Raw genomic sequence first — 23,810 nt, 5'->3', positions numbered from 1 at the left:
GTAAAGGACACAGAAGCGAACATAATGCTATCCCACCCATCTCCCTTGTTCCATCTGAGTTTTCTGGCAATCCAGCTGTCACAAATCCACAGATGCCTCTGGCCCTTCCAGTTCAGTCTTGCTGAAAACCTGTCCTAAATAAATTCTCCTAAGTTGCTTTCAAATAATTAATTTCAACATTTTAATCCACCAAGTTTCATTACACATTCTCTTTGGTTGCAGAATTTCATCTTACAATTCAGGAAAGCCAAAAGCAAATGATTTATTTCCTGCTGTTGAAAAGGACAAAATTCTCTCTTATAAACCTTCTCAATATAAACCTTCCAGAAATGTCTCTAAAAAAAAAGGTATCTTTTTTTCTCTACCTATCTGTGGCACTTTGAATCAATCACAGGTGGAATACATGTTAATTTTCTGTGTTTTTTCCATGGTATTTAGATATATTTACCCCTTACTCACTCTGTTTCCTGAAGCAGACTTATTCCAGAAAAGTTTATTGCAATCTGCAGTATGAAGAAATAAACTGACCTCAAGAGACACAATATGTAATACAAGCTGATCAATAATGGGGCAAATTTAGGGCTTGGTCCTATGATACTTGTTTATATTTGTTTTGTATCTGCTTTATTAGGCATTTCACTAGGTATTTGTAGAAAATCCATGTCTTATTTAAAGATAAGGTCCCAGCAGAATAAAGGCAGCTATTTCAGCAAAGCTTTCTCCTTCCTATCTTCCCTCACATGTTTGAGTCAAGGGTGCACACCTAATGTTCCTGATGCCTTGTTATGTGCTGCCAAATCTGACTTATGGCAACCCTATGAATGAATGCCTGCCAAAATGTTCTGTCAGACAATACAATAACGCAGAGTTCAAAAACTCACACTCAACCTTTAAGCATGTGTTATTGTGTTGTCTGAACACAGCCAGTAAGCTCATTACACAAGCTAAACCACGGCACTTCCATTTAAACTTTCATTTCAATTGTTTTGTTCAACAGGTTTCCTACATTATCTGTTCTTATAACAATTATTGCCAGCCTGCACAAAGGATTGGCACCCAGCCTACACAGAACTATGCTGTTGGGACATAAGCCAAATTCAGTGTGACAGATGATGTTGACAATTACTTGCAGCAATGCATCAGTGTGTCAGAGAAAATACTTGCTATGTATGAAGTACTACTGTTATTTTCAGAATTGTTGTACTGTGCTAAACTTATTTTTACTTGCTGCCAAAATGTAACTTTTGAAAATGGCAGTCTGACAGCAAACACGTCCATTTCAACCATTCAATAAAGAATTGAATTAGTACTTGTAAAAGGCAAAGTGCACTGATAACCTAGCCTCCCCCACCCTAGTGCTCACCAGACTGCTCTACAACAACTCCCAGCAGCCCCAGCCAACATGACCAGGCACCAGGCACCACGTTAAGGAAGGCTGCAAGAGCCAGTGTAGAGACGATGCTTTACAATATTGGCAATACTTACAGCACTGCCAAAGAAAAGGAGTCCTTAAACCAGCCTTCCTTGATCAGATGCTCTCCAGGGATTTGGAATTTCAACACCCATCAACCCTAGCCAGCATAGCTAATGGACAGCCATGCTAGGAGTTGTAGTGCATAATATATAGAGGGCACCAGGTTGGGGAAGGCTGAGTGAAAGCAAAAAAAAGTATGCTGATCTAGCTTGTCCCAATTATTGGCTCAGTACACTTCCACTTCCATATGAGCATTTAGAAAGAAACTGGCATATATTTATTTCATGTAGGCCTCACCTTTCTGCCACTGAACTCAGGTTAACATATATGGGACCTGTCCCCACCCTATTTTTAACTAGCAACTCTGTGAACCACCTGCTGGTTGTTGACCTTAACTAGTCAAGGATCATTCTATATAAGCTTTACAGTCAGAAGTGTTTGATCCTTGTTATTTTCTCATGATTGGGCTATAAACACCTGGTATGAATCATTGCTAAGGGTTGCTGTTGTAAGATTATCAGAACTATTTAAACAGCAACAATAAAACCACAACAAAGAGCCAGTGCGGTGTAGTGGTTAGAGCATGGGACTGGGACTCGGGCGATCCAGGTTCGAGTCCCCGCTCGGCCATGGAGCCAACTGGGTGACTTTGGGCCAGTCACAGACTCAGCCCAACCTACCTCACAGGGATGTTGTTGTGGGGATAAGATGGAGAAGGAGAATGATGTAAGCTGCCTTGAGCCCTTTGTAGGAAAAAGGCAGGACATAAATCAATAAATAATTAAATACAAAGAGAGACATTTAATAAATTATATGCCACATAAGCACATCTGGTTTCAAACAGTGAACATTCTGTTATGTATGCCACTTTTGAAAGACTTTTAAGCATCTAAGCATTCCGACAATCTGAGTACAACCTGTTAAATAAGAAATCATTTGGATGTATTTCTACCTGAAACTTTAAGCTTCTTTTTCTTACAGTCTTATCAATCCTATATCGAACCTTTCAATATTTACTAAGTTTACAGTACTAACACCACCTGCTTGGTTTTTATTATTTTGCCTTCAGCTTGGACTGATGTCAATCAGTAATGCAAGCAATACAATGAGACTTTTAAAGAAATGGTCTTGTTTTGGGTGGGTGAAGAGATTGAGTTGTAGCCAATATTAGTCCTACTCAGAACACATCCATTGAAATGAATGGGATTTAAGTTTGACTAACAATGGATATTATTATATTTCATTTCTATACTGCACAATAGCCAAAGCCCTCTGGGCACTTGACAACAGTACATACAATCATAGAATAAAAATAAAGTCTTATCCAAAGAAATGTAAGTTAAAAACACCTAAAAGCATACAATGAAAAATGTCCTGTATAAGAAAAGCACCTGGGATGGGTTATCCCCTCAAGCCCCTGAATAAGCAAAAATATATTTTGAAGCCTTGGCGTAAAGGGCTGTCATTAACTGGTACTGAAAAGATGACAAAAGTGGCACTAAGCAGGCAGCAGTGGGGAGGTCATTCCATAGATGAGGCGCCACCACACAGAAAGCCTTCCCCTTTTGTTGCCACCCTCTGAGCCTCTCTTGCAGGTGGCACTTGGAGGAAGGCCCCACATGCCAGGTAGATTGCAGGTGGGAGAGGTGCTCGATCAAATATTGTGGTCCCAAGCCAGGTAAGGTTTTATATGTTAAAAGCAGCACCTTGTATTGGGCCCAGCAGCACAGAGCCAATGCAAGCAGGCCAGAACTGTTCTGTGTTGGACTGATGGGTCCCACTTATTCCATCACGGGGAGTGCAACCCCATCTAGAACAGGTTGAACACAGCGAGACGCTAGTTTAGAACACCCACAGCTTCACCTATTGATGATGAAAAGGAGAAGCAGAGCTGCATGCCATGAGTTTGCTTGCTTATTTATAGCTTTTCTATCCCATCCTATTACAAAAGTTTCAGGATGGCAATACACATCAAAACTCCAGATGACTCTACTCAACAGTTTCATACAGATGTTAAATAGAATGGGGGATGGAACAGACCCTTGACCCATGCTAGAGAATTCACAGGGTTGAATAATATTCCCCAACTTGGATATAAGCCTGCAGTCTTATACACACCTACTTGGGGAGAATGTTCAACCGAAAGCAATGAGGTATTTCTAAGCAAACATGTACTTGTTTGTTTAGAAGACTGATATGCCCTTAAACACATCCCTCAGAATCTATCATGATTACAGTACTTACTTTCTCTGCTATATACACTTCAGCAGTCCCCTTAACTGCTCACTCACTGTGCAAATGGCACTGTCAGTTGTATATGAAGTGATTACACTAATGTCAATGTCAAGACCCAAGCTTGATCTGTCTTCAAATGTTCTTGAAAGGATGAATGAGATACCCAAGGGATTGGGTCCATCTCTCAAAATAAGCATTCCAAGCCTGAAAGCTCAGGTTCTGAAGGCAAGCTCAATGAAGAAGCAGAGAGGTTGGAATGTGTTACTGAAATGCCAAGGTTAACAAGCAAGATTAGCCAAGCAGCTGCTGAGAACCAGACTGCCTCTGGTTGGGGGGGGGGGGGGCTGGAAAGCAGATGCAAAACCCAGTCTTTGACTCAGTATGATGGTAACTGGAGAAGTGTGCTGCCCAGTTAAAGGTCGTCTGACATTCCTGCTATCTAGCGATCAAGCAGCAGAAGCCAAAGAGGGGGAAGTCAGTTTTACTGAAAGGGAGGGACTGAGGGGAAGTTTTCAGTTTGGATTCTACTCTTTACATGGGCAGCTACTTCTCCCTCGACTTTAGCAGGTGGCTTGTTAAGAGTTCACATTGTTTTGCAATCTGTTAAGTTTCAATAAAGAATTGCACTTCAAAGGGCTCACCTTGAGTTTGATAAACGGAAGGAAAAGAGGGAAGGGTCCAAAGCACAACATAAGTAATGTCTAGCATTCCCGCAGTCTAGCCCACAAGCTCTAAAGATTCAGCCAGCCTCCTTTGGAGGAAAAAAAATGAGGAGGGGCGTTCATTTGGGAATCTGCTCCTACCATGGGCAAAAGCTAACTCCACCAATCAGAGCGATCACTACATTGGTAAATGCTAACAACTTTACTATTACTCTTTCTGTACTACAAAGCAAACCTAGTTTAATCAAGGAATGTATTTTAGAAGGTTTTCACTTTGATCAGCTGGAAAGGGAACAGGGATGAGATGTACTCCTGACAGATGCCAACTATGAAGCTTGTATTTGGCAAAACGCGCACAGACCTGCTAAAGTACTAAACAAATAACAAGTTTGAATAAAGAATAATAATATTATTTAGCTTCTAAAGTCAAGATTAGTAAATAAAGAAATGAACAGTATATGGGATAATTCAGAATATGGAAGCACTGCTAATACAAGTGGTGATATATACCAATGTTAGTTCAACAGTAAGAGATAATTTAGCATTGACAAAATCTTTTTCCATGACAGAAAATGAACGAATGAGGTAGGCAACAGTGTTGGTAATGGAGGCAAAGCAAAACTAGGCTCTGATCTTAAAATACTATAACCAATTTGTTTAACAGAAGAGTAACAAAAACTTAAGATGTGCAGTTTGACTGTGAAAAAGTATTGCTTTGTTTATATACACACACACCAGCAAGCATTCCTAGTAGAACAACTATGTATGAAAACTGTTATAGTAAAAATAAATTAATATTATTTTTAAGTTATATGTCATATGTCAGCTTTATCTGGAATTGAAGGTGACTTTACAGTCTACAGGTTGCCCTTTGAAAGAAGCACTGATAATCATGAGTAATTTCTTCCCCACTGTAAAGCCACAGGCTATCAGTGAGGATTAACCATTTAAATTTAATTTGTTTAGCACAGCCCTATGCACACTTTTCCATTAAGTTCAGTGGGAATTACTTATAGACATGCATGGGAGACTATATGAACTGAAGCATGAACTGAAAAAGAAATAGAGTCCCTTCTCCTTTTGCACATTGCTCATCTATGCTTGTCTAATGTTTGGATATATTTGTGGAAGATTCATTGGGTATTTTGGAATCTGGACTTAAAATTCTCCTAGTTCTTTCACCTACAAATCCAGTTATCCTAAATATTATACATTTCAGCAGAATAATTTGGCAGGAGGTGGGGAAGAAGACTCATGTTGTTGCTACTAGCATTGAACAATTGTGCATCAAAATTCCTTGCTGGTCCACAGCAAAACATCCATGTTGACCTAATATATAACATATTTTTTTTTAAAAAAAGCACAAAACTTTATGGCACAGTATAGTGCATGCCAAGAACAGGTTTCATAGACAAGCAAGTTTAAAAGTTAGACTCAAGACATACACACTCAGATCCTGTCATAGCTGCCAATATTTGTATGCCTTCTGAACAGTTTCAGGCATGAATCACCAAGGTCAAACTGGAAGGACAGTTTTGTTACTGAAAGATGCATAAAAAGAGCACTTCAAAAGTTCAAATAATTGAACTGGTATTTCCATATGTTATACCTTATAAAGCAAAATAAATCTAGAATCCTCTTTATCAGTTGATAAAGCTGAGCACAAAAAAAAGCCAATACAGAAAGAACCAATATCAGTTCTCTTTTGCAAGAATCATCAACTTAGTTGTTATGTGTTATAAAAGCATTTACATGTAAAACAAAGGCAGGTCAGATGCCATTTTCAAAAAGGAGTCCACAGGTGAAAAATGTTAAAACCATTGCTACTCTCAGTCTTCATTGCTCAACAGGCAACGGAATCAGGCATACATTGTTCTTGGATTCATACTGATTCAGCCTCATCACTTGACTACAAATCCCACTGATGTCACCCAGAAAAGAGAAAGAACCTTTTATTTTCATTAAGAGGGAAGGAGAGAAACAAGTGGGAACTGTCTAATCAGTGACTAGCTGGGCAGGACTTCCGTGACAAGCAAATCAACATCAAATACCGCTCCGTATTCTTCTATGTGCAGAGGCATCCCTTAACCATGTGGGAGAATCACAGTTGGTCCAGATAAGGGCATACTGCATATCCTTTCCTCATTTTTTTATTTTTTGGCTTTTCTGAGTTTCGCCTTTTAATTTTGGAAATTTCTCACTGCAGCAAGCGAGAGAGGACAGCCTGCTCAAAAGAAGCAAATTTCTGGTATGATATCAACGAAGAGAGAGGAGGGGAAGAGGGCGTGAGAGAGTTCAAAGGAGTACTGGGGCTGTCAACATTTGTGGGAAGGAGGGAAGAGCGAGGATGCAATTCTGTGCATGCTTCTCCAGGACAAGGCACGACTGAATTCCTGGCAGTCGTTTCCGAGGCAATACTCCCAGCACCGGGCTGCCTAATTGTGGAGGCGGAAAGAGAGGAAACTGCCTGAAGAGGCTCAGACGAAATGGAGGAGAGAGATGGTGGCAGGAAGGAGACAGCAATGGGCGGGAGCTGAAAGCGAGGGAATGAGGAATCACAGGGTCGCCCCCGTTCGCCTCTTACCAGGTCCACGGTTTGCCTCTTTTCCGCTCCGACCCTTCCCGCCTCCTGCACTCAAGCTACGGGTCGCTCCTATTGCAACAGCCTCTCCTCAGCTCCCTCTTTCGGTGCACCGGCTGGAATGAAGAAGCAACGTGGGCGGATACGGGCAGGGGAGGGGACGGGAGAGGAGGTGGAGATAGCCGCACGGGGTCGCAAGATGGCGCCCGAAAAGGGTACGAGACCGCCGCCCCTCCCCCTCAATAGACCTCAATCGCTCGCTAGCCCTTCTTCTTTTTCTAACTATCTTTCCCGTCGTGCAACAGCGAGGCGGGGACAGGCTCTCTTTTCTCTACCCCCAACCCCCGCTTGGAAAACCCCGTCGTGCACAGACTGGCCGCGTTGCATCGTGGGACTCGTAGTCCTCCCGTGGGGGGCGCGCCCGCTCGCCTGGCCAGCCTCCCTCTCAGCTACTCTGCGGGGCGGGGTTTGAAGCGGGAGGCTCGCCGGAGTCGTGGATGGGGCGCTTGGGTTGCCGCGACCGAGGCGGGGCAGGGCAGTAGACGGGGGTGCGGCCAGCTGTGCGGGAAGAGGAGGAGGCCCTCGCGCTGCCGCTCTTCGGGCACCGGCCGACGTTCACTCGGGGCTCGCGGGGCTCCTCCGCGGCCTTGGGGGCGCTGGCCCCTCCCACGGTCGCCGCCGCTGCGGTGAGAGACGGGAGGGCGGGGGAGCCGAGCCCGCCCGGACGATGGTGCATGCGAGGGAGGGGTCGAGCGCGCCGTCCTCGGCGTGCCTACTCAGAAGTAAGTCCCGCTTGAGTTCAGGGGGACTTACTTCCAGGTAACTGGTGAAGCATTCGCGAGCTCCGTTGGCGCGTGAAGGAGAGGAGGCAGTGCAGCGTGAAGGCAAACGTGCCTGTGTGTACGCACGTGTGAAGTCGTGCAAGGGGAGGCCAGTTAACAGTGCAGGCGCCTGAAGGGTGGAAAAAATAGAAAGTTGCTCATGCAAATCGCCACTTGTCTCTTGCTGTGGAGGGTGACTTCAGCTACTCCTGACACCGCTTTAACTCTTGCGTGCTGACAAGGCTTGGAGGCTGGGCTGGGCTGGGCTGGGCTGGGCTGGGGGAGATTGGAGACGGCTTAAAGTGCCCCGTTTCCGTGCATAGCGGAGCTGCGCGGGAGGCGGGGTACACCGGAGAGAACGTCTTGATTTATGCGTGGCTATCATTAGTATTTCTGAAAGTTAAGATAGCTATGAGTATGCAGTGCTTCTTTATCGCATGTGCAGCCTTATCCTATGCGTGTTTGCTTGCGACAGAGTTAGCTGAGTTGATAAATTTAGGGTACGTACAATTCAATGTTTTAAACAGGACTTTCAAAAATTCTTTCTCCTTTGGATTAAATTCTGATTTCCTTAACTTACCGATGCATTTACCGATCGATGATTTGAATGCCGATTTCAGACTTCTTCCCTCCCCTCCCGCGCCCATTTTCAGGGAGACCATTTATTTGCCTTTTCACTTTGTAAAAAAAATGAACTGTGAATGTTTTTGAATGTTTACATAGTTGTTGTAAGCGTTTTTATTTGCTGCAGCAGAAAGATGGCACTCATATCCTTCCTTCTCCATTCTTTTGCCACCCAAAAGTTTAGATTTCAACTCCTGTCAACTCTTGCCATTCCTGATTATCAGTAATTCTGATGGTAGCTGATGGGAGTTGTAGCCCCAGTCATGTGGCAGGTACCAAATTGGAAAGGCTTATATACCTTTGAGGTGCTACAGCCATTATATTTTTTTAGTTTGTCTCTTCATTATAATTTAAATAGACATCCGTTCAGAAAGAGTTGCACCACCTTTCTGAGTGTGGAACCTCCATGTGTTTTTGCGTACTACATTTCCCATCAATCCTAGCCAGCATGGTTACTCAGCTACATCATAATAAGGAGCCACCTGAGTTATGGGCCAAAACCTCTGGAGGACCTCAAGTTGCACACCCCTGGTCTATAGATATATGTTTGTGTGTGATGAAAGCAGCCAGAAGTGCTGTAGTCTGACACAACTGGACTTTCCTGAGTTTAGTCCATTGCATACATTGTATTCGATGTGATAAATGCTGTTTTTTCAGTAGCTGCACTTCTCAGTGTATAGTTTTAAGTATGCTTATAGGGCAACAATTTCCAGGAAACAATAGGATTTCTGATTAAATATGCATATAATAGCTCTTCTTACCACAGTTCCTTCAAGGTTATGGATTTATTATTTCTGGTGTAATTTTATTTATTTATTTTCATTTCTGTGCTGCCTCATAACCTAAAGGTTATTAATATATGGTGTGTCAGGAAGAATTGTAAAGCTGATCAGGGTAGGATCCTATGTCAGACATAATAGGAAGCTGAGTCTTGTAAGTGTGTGGGTTGGAGTGGCATCTTTGCATATTTGATGTTTGGGATTTAGGGCTGAATGCAATTTAAAATAATTTTTAATATTTTATTTCAGGGTAGATGGGTTTGCATGACATTTTCTATGCACTAAGGCAGTTCCATGTCTTGTTTGGTAAGCAGATATTTGTTCTTTGCTAACTAGCCACATGCAATAGGTTTTAGGTAGACATCTGTTTTGTTTGTGTTTTTAAAACATTGTGTTCTGGTTTGCTTGTAATGACAACCTATGGGTTGTTTAATGCACGAGTTGCTGGACCGAGTATGCTGCTGCCCATCCGTTTGTTCCTGTAAGTCTTGATTAACTGTGTTTAATCCTTGCTGCTCATAATGTGTGAACCAGATCAATGAAAGAAAATAGCTTTCCTTTGACTACTTCAGGTTTCTTTTACATTTGGCTAGATGTCTTAAAACTACAAAGAGAAAGTGGAAATCTCCTGTTTTTCAATAGTGTTGCAGCAAAAAGAAGGCACTCATGTTCTCCTTTCTCCATTCTCTTGTCCTCAAATGTTTTGGGCTACAAACCTTATGATTCCTGACTATTGGCCATGTCATCGGGCACTGATGGGAATCATCTGGAGGGCATCAAATGCAGAAGGCTTAAGAATTTTAAGTGATACAGATTTCTGTTACATTTTTTAATTTTGTCACCACACTATTGTGATGACAAAATTAACAGACATCTATACAGAAAGAGCTGCAAATCCCTGGGTCTGTGGATTGGACCTACTCTCGCTCCTGCTTAGGTGGTAAAATCTTCCTTGGGTTGTAAGAGAGGGCAACATGCCAAAAGTAGTGGTTCTACTTTCAGACCTGTACATTTACACCTTTTTGGTCTGTATATCAATATGGTGGTTCAAGATCAAAAACATAAATGGTGGCGCCATTGCACACTGAAGGCCTACAGAAAAAGCTGTAGTCTGTATATTCTGTGTTAATATTTCTTTGAAGAAGAGCTGCGTTTAGTTGAGAGAGAACATACTTGGTCATGATTTTTCATAATGATGCTAATCGTCCAGTAGCTCCTTTAGAAATTGTGGACCCTTCCCATTTGGATTAGCAGGCATGGCGATGTTCACTCTTTGTAACTGTGTGTCAAGGTTCTATTTATCATTATTGATGAGTGAGGATATAAACTATGATATATGGTGCACTTACCAGTGTAATACTTTTTAGGACTGTTCCTGCCTTCTACGGACAGAAGTTGAATCCATTGGAGCAGAAAAGCAATCTGAAGGCAGCAGGAGTCAGGATTTGGTAAAAAAATATATATATATATATATTATAACTTGACCTTTATGAGCATTTGTTCTCTGTTGGGATAATGAATAAGAGCCAATTCTCTATTAGTTATTTTATGGCGGTGACAATAAGGACTCAGGTGGTTGTATATGAATTGATCCAGAGCCCCTGGCTCCCATCCGCTACAGAGCATCCCTTACTGATTAGGCCAGGTAGAAACTCTGTGCATGCAGCATGGGAATCTTTCCCTTCTACCATTGTGGTGAAGAAGAAGTGTGGAACTCAACCACCACATAGTTTGCATCGTTTGTTTATTTGATTTATATGCTGCCTGATTATTTATTTAAAGCTGTTATATATCGTTCAACTACTAAAGTCTTGGGATGGTCTTAAGAACAGAATAAAAGGAAGCACAGCATGTGAATAATTCCAATAAAATAAAATCCACATTAAAATCTAATCAAACCTTAAAATAATGGGAAAATAAAACGGTTTTGCCTGGTGCCAAAAGGAATAAAGTGTTGGCGCCCGGCGAACCTCTCTAGGGAGTGCATTCCATAACACTCTCTGGGAGGCTTACATGCATATGTAATAAATTCTCTCCATTTTAGGTTTTATATTGTTTATGGAGGTGTGTGTGTGAAACATACATTTTCCGGATTTTAATGCTATAGTAAAAAGAGTTTTTAAAATGTATCATTTATGCCTTTTACAAAAAATTAAGATTGGTTTTACATTTGTAGTTTTTACTCTGTGACTGTATGGGCTAAATTTCTATACAGAACTTCCATGAAGTGATAAGTTTAAGCTCCAAGCTATTGTGCTCCCATTTGCTTAGTAACTGGCACTCCTTTTTCCATTATTATTTTAAGATCATATAGATGTTCTTGTTATTTTAACCAACTGCATGATTCTTCTAGAATTGGCATTTTTGGAGCTACAAAAACTTTTTAAGCCTTATGCATGATAGACAACTAGTCAAGCTGGATATTTTGTTGTAACTAGACCTGGATAAAATAGAATTGCTGTTAGAAATGAAAAGTGTTCTCGGATATAGTAGGAATTGCATTCTTTATTTCCTTATTCTTATTCCTCATATGTTGTGTAGGGTGAGGTCCTATTTATAATATTACAGCCAATTTCACAAGCCTGAAGAATGTTGACACAATAAGAAAATAGTATCATTTAAAAAGATTGCATGAGAGGGATAAATTTTAATTACCAGTCATGCCCACTGATGAAATAAACATTTTATGTTTCTCAGTCTAAATTATACAACCTCTCATAACTTCTCCAGCCCTGCAGCTGACTACCACCTTGCACCAGACTACTGGATACATTTAACTATTCTTGCTTGATGTGTAAAGCCTGCATAAGCAGTAGTCTTTACAAATGATGTAGTTTATGTTCCATTGAGTACTAGTTGCTGCTAACTTTTGATAATCCAGTATATAGTTATGACTGCAACTATTCATGTAATAGCAATGAAAGAATTACCAGGCATCATTTCATGCAGAACATTGTTAGAAGCCAAAGAAAACTGTTCTGCTGCATTGGTAGGTTTACACATGCAGAAAAGTCCTGATGAACTTTGTCCTTTGCATGCAATTTTATTACAATGCCCATAATCCTCTGAGCTTAGGTGCTAGGGGCTTCCGATGCAGAGGAAAAGCTCCATTGCTTTTCCATCTTGCAGCCCCGCTTTGCTTTTTTTTGGGGGGGGGGGGGGTTCCAATCTAGCTGAAGCATTTTGGAGAGCCTTCTCCAAGGTTGCTTTCCCAACTGTGGAGAACAGCAGGCATGGGTCTTTTGTGCTGGGTGCGAGGGGGTGGGGGGGGGTCATCACAGTTAGCTAGCTAATCATCATCATAGATGCCTATTACAGCTCTGTGTTCAAGCAGGGAGGAAAGGGACTATATTATAGTTTGCACGAATGCAATATTGCAGAAAAACACTTAATGCTCTTGCACTGCATACTTGGCTTTTGTCCTGTACTGAATGACTGAAAGTGTACCTTGCCTAATGAACATTTAACAGTGGTTTAAAATTTAAATAAAGTGGACATAAACCCTGTCCCTAACAAATCAACTTTGACAACCAAAGCCAGGCAAAACAAAAGAATATGCAGCGCTTTTGAAAAAGGTACAGGTAAGAATGTAGGTAGATTTAAGAGGTTTCTGTGAATGTGCATTATTAGTTTCATTTTTAATACATTTAATGTAAATGCCTAAATCATATTACTGTTTAGACAGATGAACCTGCTGTTTGTTGGGGCCAGTCGACCCAGAGAGGAGACGAACAAGTGCATTGGTCCTCTGATGTATCCCACTATGACCTCCAGGTGGAAATAGGTGAATTGTTCTGATCTTGGCTCATTGAGAGATTTTTAGCAAATTGGATGGTACTGTTCCATGAGGTGAAAATCTAGAGTCCCCCGCCAATAGCTCCGAAATGTGCAAGAGTAATATTTGATCTTCCTTACTTGCTTTTTCTTTAACATTTAGCCACATTTGGCTGCTTATTTTTCCTGTGATTGTCATACTTGTACCCAGTGTGCTTTTCTTCCATGGGGACTGCAGTCCTGTCAGTGGTGACTGACTATTCCCAAAGCTGCCGCAGTGTGCTGTCCAAATCTGTCTCTCTATGTTGATCAAGAAGTCCTCCAGGTCATTCTTTTCACCTGAGGAAACTGCAAGTTTGTATTTCCCACAGTCCCATGCAATGCCACGTGAGGAAGCTGGAGATGATGCTGTGCTAGTGCTGCACAAGTATCCTAACGTGTCGCTTTCTCACAGTGACAGGAGTTATCTATGGTTGCCCTGTGCTGTTTTGAGGGTTACTAGCTGTGGCACTGAGATGTTATAAGAATGCAGACCTTCCAACTCTGTGTTGTACTCTATGTGTTTTTACATACAAAAGTAGTATGATCCAGCAAGCTGAGTGTCTGTTACTCTACTATATACTGTGCTTCACTATAGATAATTAAGATTTTTGCTGCTGTTTTGGAGATAGTGTAACATTTGGCATTTGGTTTGACATAGTAAAAGGTTAAGACTGTGTTTCAAGATTGCCCTTCATATTGTGCTACATTAGCTTCTGGAATAGAAAATGTCTTCCAAAGTTCTGAAGTTTTGTCAAGCAAAATTCAAACTTGCACCTGTTTGATTAAGTCCAGCCTCACATCTGGTGTTTGTTCATCTGCTAAGCTTTACATAGAATTCTAGGATATAGGATTGTTTAAATGCTAACTGATGAAGGAATCACTCAGTTATGCTACCAAGCTGCTAAACTGGTTCACTCTTGTTTTTCTAATAGGAAAGGGAAGCAACAATTTAACTTCGATCTACCTCGCACGTCATATCCCTACAGGAACACTGGTGGCTGTAAAGATTACAGATCTGGAAAAATGTTCTGAAGAACGCTTGAAAGCTTTACAAGTAAAACAGATGTTTAATATATTCCAGATAGTTATAGGATTGACATATAATGAGGGGGAACATGGTTTTATTTAAAATTCCATGAATTGGTACTCTAGATTAGGGATGGGTGAAAAATGCATTGAGAAAGTTGGTTTGTTTGCTTCTAATTTACCCTGTCTATATTGCCTGCACTTTTCAGTGAGCTGAGAAAGTTGCATATGGAAATACACATACTTGTTAGTTTCCTAATGTAGCCAGCCTCAGGGAAAATTTGCATATGAGGGAAAAATACAATGTAAATGGCTTATATTTGAAAAAGTATACCTCAAACCGCAGTTCTGCAGTCTAAAATATCTAGAAAAACTTGTGTAGGAAAAATGGAAAGGATCGATTTAAGGTACACTAAAATGTTCAGAAACTTGTGATTAAATCTTGCTATATTTTTCTCAAGCAGCCTATTCTGTCAAAGAGCAGCAATCCACAAATCTTTCTATTGAGGTTTTTGATTTAGGCATTGTCCTCAGTTTACTAATGGTCTGTGGCTAAAGGCATAAGGAGTGATTACTGTGCTTTCCATTATTAAAACATTTCTTCATTCCATTAGAATGAGGTGGTATTATCACACTCCTTTCGACACCCCAATATCTTGACACTTTGGGCAGTGTTTACAGTTGGAAGCTGGCTTTGGATTATTTCTCCCTTCATGGCTTATAGTAAGTATTCCATTTACAAAATACCAAACAAAAACATGTAGATTGAATTGGATCTGCACAGGCTAATTTGGGTGTACCTTATGTTAGTATAATGGGTTGAGCTATCAAAATTAAAGAACAGACTGGGGAGGGGTTATATTTTTTAAAAGCTCCCAAGAATGGTGTGGACTTTTCAGTGGCAGCCTCTCAAAGTTTTTGTCCCATAACCAGTGGAAAAGAAAAAGAAACAGTCTATTGTTTAGTAACAGGCGGTTTCATACAGGTGTGGCCTTAGTAGACAGACAATTGCAGGCAACATTTTTAGGGGCAACAGTGAAACAGTCCAATACAAAGAACTGTACTTTCAGGATCCTTTGTAATTTGCTGAGCTCTGCTTTGATCATACATTGCTTTTACTGCCCATGAGTTCTGTCTGAGCATCCCTGGAAACATGGAAGGAGATCATTGGTGCCTCTCTGTGCTGATACACACTATTTACTCATTTGCACCTCTCTGATTATAGACAGAAAATGTCTTGGGGCAGATCTGGTTTCACTTTATAAAGAAGTCTTAATTTGACCGTCAAGCAAGTCTTGTTCACCTTTTCTAGGTTCAGCCAGTCATCTTTTGAGGACTTACTTCCCTGAAGGCATGAGTGAAGCATTGATCAGAAATATCCTGTTTGGAGCAATTAGTGGGCTAAACTATATGCACCAACATGGCTTCATCCACAGGTAATCTATAGAAAAGTTTACAGGGAAGTGTAGGGATGTTGGTGAAGTCTGCAGTGGATCCAAATGAGTTTGGATTTCTATGAGCCTGAGCTGCAAATTCAAGTTTTTCACTTTTGGGTGAATTTGTACTCATTCACATTAATGATAAGTACTTCTACAATTACGCTTATTTGCATTAACTAGTATAAGTAGAACAACATTCTGGTAAAAATAATCTGATGCTGCCAGTCAGTAGATGATAGAATGAAAATGCCTGACAGTCTACACAACAGACTGAACAGATTAAAAATCCATTCATTCTGAGGAAAATGTCAGATTTGCATTCCAGAATTTGTAAAATCCTGTTATTTCTTCATCTATTTCAGTTCAGAAGGCTTTAAACTTTTCTGACTGATGGGTTCACTTATTTATAAGGATACATACCTCACCTTTCTGTCAAAATTCGGAGGCCATTTTAAAATAGATTAAAGCAAATCAAAAGCATGCTACTTCCTGGGAGGCTGTATTTGTTTATGTCATATTTGAATGTTGTTACTTATATTGTGGGTCCTCTCAGAAACTTTGGGGCCATTTGTAAGGCTAACATGATGAACTACAGAAGGCCCTCAGGCCTTTGCTCCCTTACCATGTAACTGCTGCCCCCCAGGAACCTCTTAAAACTGTCCTCAAATGCAGTGTGAAGCATAAATGTAACTGGGAGGGAATGGGGGGAAATTCAGGAAAACTGGATGCATGTACCCTACAGATCTCTTCAGATCACAGCTTAGAATATTGTTGCCAGCATCGGAACTGTTGTGCCAGGCTGTATGAAAAATACCATATGATGTGTGTCAGAATTTTCATTTTTATTTGAGTCCTCTCTTCTCATCCTGTCACTGTTTGTATTTCAGAAGTGTTAAAGCTAGCCACATACTGATTTCAGAGGATGGTCTAGTTTATCTCTCTGGCTTAAACCACCTTTACAATTTAGTCAGCAGTGGGCATCTGTTAAAAGCTGTGTATGACTTCCCTGAGTTCAGTACATCAATGCTTCCTTGGCTGAGTCCCGAACTGCTAAGGCAGGTCAGTATAAGCTGTATTTCATTGTGACAGTGCAGTTCTGCTCTATCACATTGGCACAGACTGTGCATCAGAACTGCTCAAAAGAATTTTAATTCTTAAGCACAGAAACTAAGTTTGAAACCTTAAACTCTGTTACTTCCTCTTTTTAATTTTATTATAGTTTGATATTTCTTAACGTGGTATCTGACGCTTTGTGTGACTCTGTAATGTTCTACAATTCAGAGGAATGCACTTCACATTATTTAAAAAAATTAATGTAATTCAGAGTATTCCATTGCACTCTACATGAGGCCAGGGATGTGTGAGGAATGTTTGGGGCTGGGAATCTGTCAGTTTCCCTGGGCTTGGCTCCCAGATTTGGCCCACTTTGCAGGGGCCCTGTGCTGCAGTTCCTAGTGAGTGGACCCGGCGTTTATGGGGCATTCGCCAGGAATCAAAGCCCATGTGCTGTGCATGCGGCATCCCTCATGTGCACCACTCACATCAGCCCAGATGGCTGCTACACATGGTGTGCAAGAGGGACACAGCTAGTGGTCATGTGATGCTCCATCCCTGGCATCCTTTTCCATGCCACACGTAGCAGATATTTAGGCTGCTTTGAAGTGGAAGAACATTTCAAGGTGCCAAGGAAAAACTAGCCATTTGTTGTCCCCAGCAAGGTTACAAGATTTGCATTTTTCATTAAACATTTAATTTAATGGAGCAGATGGTATCTCTGTTGTGTTTGATCTTGAGTGTTGGTTCTGTTTTTAATGTATGCACTTAATTCCTTACTCGGATGCACACCTTAGCATGGTAATGGGGTTCAAAAGTATCAGAGAAGCCAAGAGCAATCGGAAACATGGAGACAGAGCAAGTCAGAAGGGGTCTCCTGGGCCATCTAGTCTGACCCCCGGCTCCAGCCCACTTCACTCATGACATGCCCACCATGTGCATGTCTAGCCTGTCCTTGAACACCCTCACTGATAGGGCTTCAACCACCTCCCATGAAAGCCCATTCCATACCCTCGGGGTCCTAATTGTCAGGAAGTATTCTTGGCATCCAAATTGAACCTTGGTTATCTGACCTTTGCTCCATTAGAATGTGTTCTGCAGGGGACCACAGGTCTCTACCCACCTCCGTGTGACACCCCCTCATGCACCTGTATGTTGCCAACCGACCCATTTCCCTCAGTGTCACCTCATACGTCCTTCTTTGCAACCCAGCCACCATCCTTGTGGCCCTACATTGCACCGATTCTAACCTGGCTTTATCCTTCCTGTAATGTGGAGCCCAGGAGGCCAGACTCTCTCTCTAGGCTGGTTTCCTAGCCAGATTCCCCAAGGTGTAATGGCCTTAGACAGCAGACTAAGCAGACCTTCTTCGCAGTACTAATTACATCAGCAGAAGAGAATAGATATCTGTAATGATGATGGGAGCAGAGAAACTCCTGAAGGGCAGCTACTGAACAGCGGGGGTAGTTGAAGTGCCACTGGTGGAAGAAAGAAGAAAGGACAAAAACAGGACTTCATTTAAATATTAAGAAAACAAAATCATGACTACAGAAGAATTATACAACCTTCATGTCAACAATGAATAAACTGAAATTGTGAAAGGTTTTGCATATCTTGGCCCAATGCAAAGGGAGCCTGCAACCAAGAAATTCAAAGGAGGCTGGGATTTGGAAGAGCAACAGTGAAGGAACTAGAAAGGATCCTGTGGAGGGCTTTCATTCATAGGGTCACAAGATGACCTGATGGCATGTTGCAACAACATCCACTTAATCCACCCCCCCCCTTTATGGAGCTGTTCCCATCTGTTTCAAAGGCTTAGAGGGATATATGGAATAGAGCAGAAAGTTCTATTGTATTTTGATGTTTTTTGTCAAATGTATTAATTTTTTTCTTTGATGCAAATTACTTGGAATGTTTGGGAAAGAGAAATAAATGCAGATCCATAAAAGGGAGTGGGTGGAGTCAGACTATATAATAGTAAATACATAGTTTTCCTTTTCCTCTCCTCCTGCTTTCAGATATTTTAGTGGAAATGTGATTATTGGTCCAAACTTTCAGTAAAGGGCTGTTTTTAGAAATGAAAGCTTATGAGCCAGTTGAATACAACAAAAAATTTGATACAGTAACTTTGTGTATTAAAATCAACATTATACTAAAAGGGTACAGTTTTGCAGACAGTTTAAAAATATATGCATCAGAGACAATAAGCTATATTTATTTAGCTGTGTAAACTATTTTATCTTAATCACAGACAAAAGCTTATAGAAAAGCTGATTAAAATTAAATTGCAAATAACACTTTCTGCTTGTATGTGCATCAGTTTCTTTCAGTTCACACACATTGATAGATTAGTTGTTGAATTTATCAAGACAGTGTTTTCTTTTATAGGATATGTATGGCTATAATGTGAAATCTGACATTTATAGTGTGGGCATTACAGCTTGTGAACTAGCAAATGGACACGTACCTTTTCAGGATATGCCTCGTACACAGGTAAAGCACATAATGCTTTAAAATATTTATTAAATGCATTTCTTCTGAGGAACTAACTACAGAAATACTGTCATGAAAAGAAAGGCAACTGTTTACAGTAGTGTCTTTAAACACCTGGCTACATAATACTAGCAGAGTTTATCTCCCGTGATGTTCCTAAAACTTATTTTAAGAACTGATGATGATGTATTTGTCAACATCAGAATGTATTTGCCAACATCAAAATGCATCCACCTCTCCTTTTGGCTCTTTTCAAAAAAGTGATTTTGCAAAGTGGTACAAAAGCATTGACAAATTATGATTCAAGAAGTATGGTTTTGTTTGCCCTTAGTGATGTTATCAAGTACACTGCATGATTCTTATTGTTTTGGGATCATTTATACAATCAGACCAGGAGGCATTGTCTTCAATGTTCATTGGCTTTATTGGCCTTCAGTTTGCAACGTAGCTTAGTGACATGATCCCAGACTAGCTACACTGACAATGAGCAGTTCTGAAAAGAGTAGACATAGACACATTGCATAGGTTTCTCCCCCACAAAAAACAGTTCTGCCCAGGATACTAGCATTGATCTAAGAAGTCATGGGAAATTTTGTATCACCCTAATCTTTCTATCAGATGCTGCTGCAGAAGCTTAAAGGCCCATCTTATTATCCCTGGGCTATAAATACATTTCCACATGGTGAATCCAGGATAAAAAATTCTCGATCAGGGATTGACTCTGGAATTGGTGAAAGCATGACACGCACAATGACAAGTGAGAGACTGGCGACTCCACCAAAGACCTTCTCCCCTGCTTTCCATAACTTGATAGAACTCTGTTTGCATCAGGATCCAGAAAAAAGGTAATGCTTTTGCAGTAAACTACACTTAGAAGTTAGTGATTAAAATTTGAAATACATTTGCATGGATACAAAAATAACTTTGTACAGTGGTTTCAAAACCTAATTTTATCTATGCTTGAAAGTATATAAAGGTATATAACAGGAGAACGTATTTTCTCTAGCACTTTTCAGAATTGCTGGGGAAAGAGGGATTCTTAGCCATTGCAAGGTGCATTTATTCTTTAAATGCAGTTCAAATTTCTCAGGAAGCCAGATTCTGTGGCCATACTGTGTAGGGGTACAGTGAAACATATGATACACACAGGTCCTATTAGTTCTAAGTGAGACTTGGTTGCAAAAATCTCAGCTGAAATGAAAGAGTAGATAGACACAGTGAGGATATTATAAAGTACAGTGAGGATATTATAAAAAAAGTTCTGGTCCACTGCATGCCTTGGCTCAGTCATCAGTTCAAAGGAGACTGCAGCCAACAAATGAGGACTCAGGCTTGGAAGGGCAGCAATGGAGGAATTAGAAAAGATCATCAAAAGTAAGGATGTTTCACTGGAGACCAAAGCCAGGATCATCCACACTGTTGTATTCCTGATCATTCTGTATTGGTGTGAAAGCTGGACAGTGATGAAAGGTGGCAGGAAGAAATTGCTGCAAATACTCTGGACTGAGAAAAACTAATGGGTGCATCTTAGATCAAATAAAGCCAGAACTTTCCCCAGAAGCAAAAATCTCAAAACTGAGGCTCTCATATTTGGGGCATATCATGAGAAGGCAGGATTCACTGGAGAAGACACTAATGCTAGGGAAGATTGAAGAAGACGACCAACCATGAGATGGATTGTTTCCACAAAGGAAAACACAGCCTTGAGTTTACAAGAACTGAGCAGGGCTGAGAAGAATAGGACGTTCTGGAGGGATTTCATTCATAGAGTTATCCTACGTTGGCGATGATAAGGGGATGATTCACTGGACATACCATCATCTTGCTAATGCACAGAAAATCCTGCTAAGGCTTAATAGAGCCTTATTCTCTCCTGCCACCCCTCTGGCTTCCTAACCTGTGAGCATATAGTTCATTGGGATGATAAAAAGTGATGGCGGCCTTTACATGCTTCCCATATCTCTACCTTATTCTTATTAACTTACCTCTACCAGGTTAGTTATGTTCAGAACATGCAAAGAATGGAGAGGACTGGATGAGTGGAGAAGTACATTCCATTCTCCCTAACTTCCCATCACTCTACCTCTATAACATTTTTCCACTGTGGGTCCTACCCCAGTGGTGTGAGTGTTGTGATCTTTGGTGGAGCAGCATTTGAAACTGATTGGTGGCAATCAAAGTCAATCTGTGAAGCAATTTTTGCTCTGTTCTGTCTTTAAAATAGGGAATGAAAAGAAAATCTCAAGGACTATGTTTTTGTCTAAATATGAGTGGTAACATATTAAATGGTATAATATGTACTGGTGTTTTGGTAATGTGCAAATGCATTCAGATAAACCACATCAGTAAGTAAAAGGCACAGAATAAATTCAATAAATTCTGTAATTCTAAGTTCTGATTTTGAAACTTTTCACATATGACAAGCATGAAAAAATACATTTTTGTGGAGTTTATGTGTTTTTGAAAATATTATGACATTACTCTAACAGGTGTATTTGGGGAGTATAATTAAATGGAACGATTTTACTTGATTTTTTTTAATCAATTGACCCTGCTAATAGGCTGCAAGAGGAGGGGAAGTAATTACCAGCTAACTCCATTTGCAAAGGTTAAAAACCTAAGCTTTGTGTTTTCCTCCTGGGATCTAGGCCATCAGCGAGAGGTCTACTGTCACATGCTTTTTTCAAACAGGTAAGCTTGTCACAAATTTCAGTGGATACAATATATACAGTAATTGTAGCTTAAGATAAAGACCAGTCTAGGAAACAAGTAATGCATTGGGAGCACAAGCTGCTCATTCTTAAGGGGAAAAATCTTAAGGTGTGTCTGCAGGCAAGCAGATGCATCTGGAGCTGACTGGTGTTAAGAGGAGTAGTGTAAGCGGGATGTACCTTGAAGCAGTAATACGCCTTCAGAAGTAGTCTTTCGGTGGAACAAGAGGTTTTGTGGTGGCAGTAATTTCAACATTAGTTAACCAGTGTGAAGCAGTTAACACCTAGGCATATCTGGAGCACACCCAAGTTTCAGATTCTTCATTGTCCACCAGTTGTAAGATAATGATCCTACCTGAATTAATCTACAATTATTTCAACAGATTTGTCAGTACATGTTTATTATTTGTGTCACCAAGTTCTCCTTTTTCAGGTAAAAGAACAAACAAAGGGCTCATTACTTTCACTGTTGCCTCCTGCCATCCAACATATTCGATCACAAATGTCAGCAGTACCTTCAGCAGACATGTGGAGAAAGTCTGGATGTATTTTACCAAATGCAAGAGAGATGTATTGGGAATTCTAGAGATGCTAAGCCTTACCTCTAACATATGTCTGAAAGAAATGTGATTTATTTGCTGCTTTGTTTTGTTAAAATACAAATATTTGTGATATACTTGAACACGTTAAATGTGTGTACAGATGATGCTGTATGGGGAGGAGGCTTCTTCCCAAGTGATACTTACTGGTGAATGCAGTAAACCTGCCTTCTTGAATTGCCAAACATCTTCTCTCCACTTCTGCAAACTAAGTATAACAGGGCCTATTTTATGATAAAACACTTGCATGGAATGACATATGGTTACCTGTATGTTATTACAGCCTTTGCAGTGTTAAACTGAAATTCTTTCTGTTTTGGTATATCTGTTAACATATTTATCGCATATATACACTAGTGTCTTTTCCTGCATACAAAAAGTGACACGGTACAGACTTGTCACTTAAGTCCTGAGGGTTCTTCCACCATGCGTCCTTCACCTACCACTATAGCCTGGAAGAGAGAGCTATGATCCTTCACTGCATGAATCCATTGCCATTGCTTACCAGTCCACAGTTCTAATAGTATTTGAAATGTTGCTACTCAGAGCTCACATCTACCTAGCCTTTAAATAGGCTTTGAGGATTAGATGGATTGCAGAGAAAATAATCTACATAACTGAGGCAAAGAATAAGATCTGTTGGGCCTCAAAGACTGAAACATGAATGGCAATAATACATGACTATTAGAAGTATACTGCTGCAAACACTGTTCTAGAAAGCAATAGATTCTAAAGGTAAATGACCTTAAGTTTTGTATTGTGAACTTCTTGAGGTGCCTTTCCTTGTGAAGAAAGGGTAAGTCCACATGACAAAAATAATGAAAACAAAGGGTCAGATTGATGGGAAACAAGCTTTCAATTCTTGTTACCTTAGTACTGTGAATGATTGAATAAGCATGACCTTAACCAAACTTATTCTCTGTACAGCATATAATTTGGGGGGAGAGGGTTTTAATACTGAAATATTTAGAATTATATTTTATTAATGTACATTCAATTTGATCATGTAAAATAGATGTTAGCTTATTTTTTTTTAAGTATGTAGCTTCACAAAGCTGTATCAGATGTGATACAAGTAGATGTTCTTTTGACTAGGAAACTACTGAAATAAAACTATGTATTAGTCATCTTTTGCCAACCTAAATCTGATCAATATAACTGGAATAAAATGTGCTTCTTGTTTAAAAGAAAATTAGTTGAGGTATTTTTATTTTATTAGCTTGTGGATTAACACTGCAATCCTGAATAATACTTGAAAGTATATCCCAGCATATTGAACGGGCATATTTCTACAATTCCTGACACTGTCACACTTTTTTCTGTATAACATGAATATTTTATATAGACGTTTAATGTTCAAAGGGTTAACTATTTTTCTCCATTTTAGTCTTACAGTTACACTAATTAGAAATGAAGGATTTTGATAGCATGAAGAGTAAACAAGAATTTTAAGACAAGTCTAAAATTAAGTCCAACTCTTACCTTTTAGAGGGAAGC

The 23,810-nt window shown here is 40.3% G+C and overlaps 2 protein-coding genes across 6 annotated transcripts in view; one reads left to right on the top strand and one right to left on the bottom strand.

Moving 5' to 3' along the window:
* The window catches only part of TRAK2 (trafficking kinesin protein 2), a 42,662-nt gene extending 35,471 nt beyond the window's left edge, over positions 1-7,191 (bottom strand). For both annotated transcript variants that reach the window (XM_044431867.1, XM_044431868.1), the window contains exon 1: positions 6,956-7,191. The gene's annotated coding sequence lies outside the window, so the exon portion shown is untranslated. The remainder of the gene's footprint in view (positions 1-6,955) is intronic.
* Positions 7,192-7,440: 249 nt separating this feature from the next.
* On the top strand, positions 7,441-23,505 carry STRADB (STE20 related adaptor beta). 4 transcript variants are annotated; one of them, XM_044432009.1, is made up of 12 exons: positions 7,441-7,638; positions 9,426-9,482; positions 10,544-10,624; positions 12,858-12,960; positions 13,925-14,046; positions 14,633-14,741; positions 15,331-15,454; positions 16,345-16,516; positions 18,899-19,003; positions 19,622-19,848; positions 21,652-21,694; positions 22,148-23,505. In XM_044432009.1, exons 2-12 carry the CDS (start codon positions 9,471-9,473, stop codon positions 22,298-22,300), a joined length of 1,251 nt encoding a protein of 416 aa, XP_044287944.1. In that variant the 5' UTR covers positions 7,441-7,638; positions 9,426-9,470; the 3' UTR covers positions 22,301-23,505. The 4 variants fall into 4 exon arrangements, with proteins under 4 accessions (XP_044287944.1, XP_044287947.1, XP_044287945.1 ...); XM_044432010.1 differs by lacking the exon at positions 7,441-7,638 and adding an exon at positions 7,648-7,734; XM_044432011.1 differs by lacking the exon at positions 7,441-7,638 and adding an exon at positions 7,753-7,771.
* Positions 23,506-23,810: the final 305 nt, after the last annotated feature.

Source organism: Varanus komodoensis, unplaced genomic scaffold (genome assembly GCF_004798865.1).
Source record: "Varanus komodoensis strain SLA01 unplaced genomic scaffold, ASM479886v1 scaffold23, whole genome shotgun sequence".
Taxonomy (NCBI): domain Eukaryota; kingdom Metazoa; phylum Chordata; class Lepidosauria; order Squamata; family Varanidae; genus Varanus; species Varanus komodoensis.
This window is presented reverse-complemented; position numbering and strand designations above follow the sequence as displayed.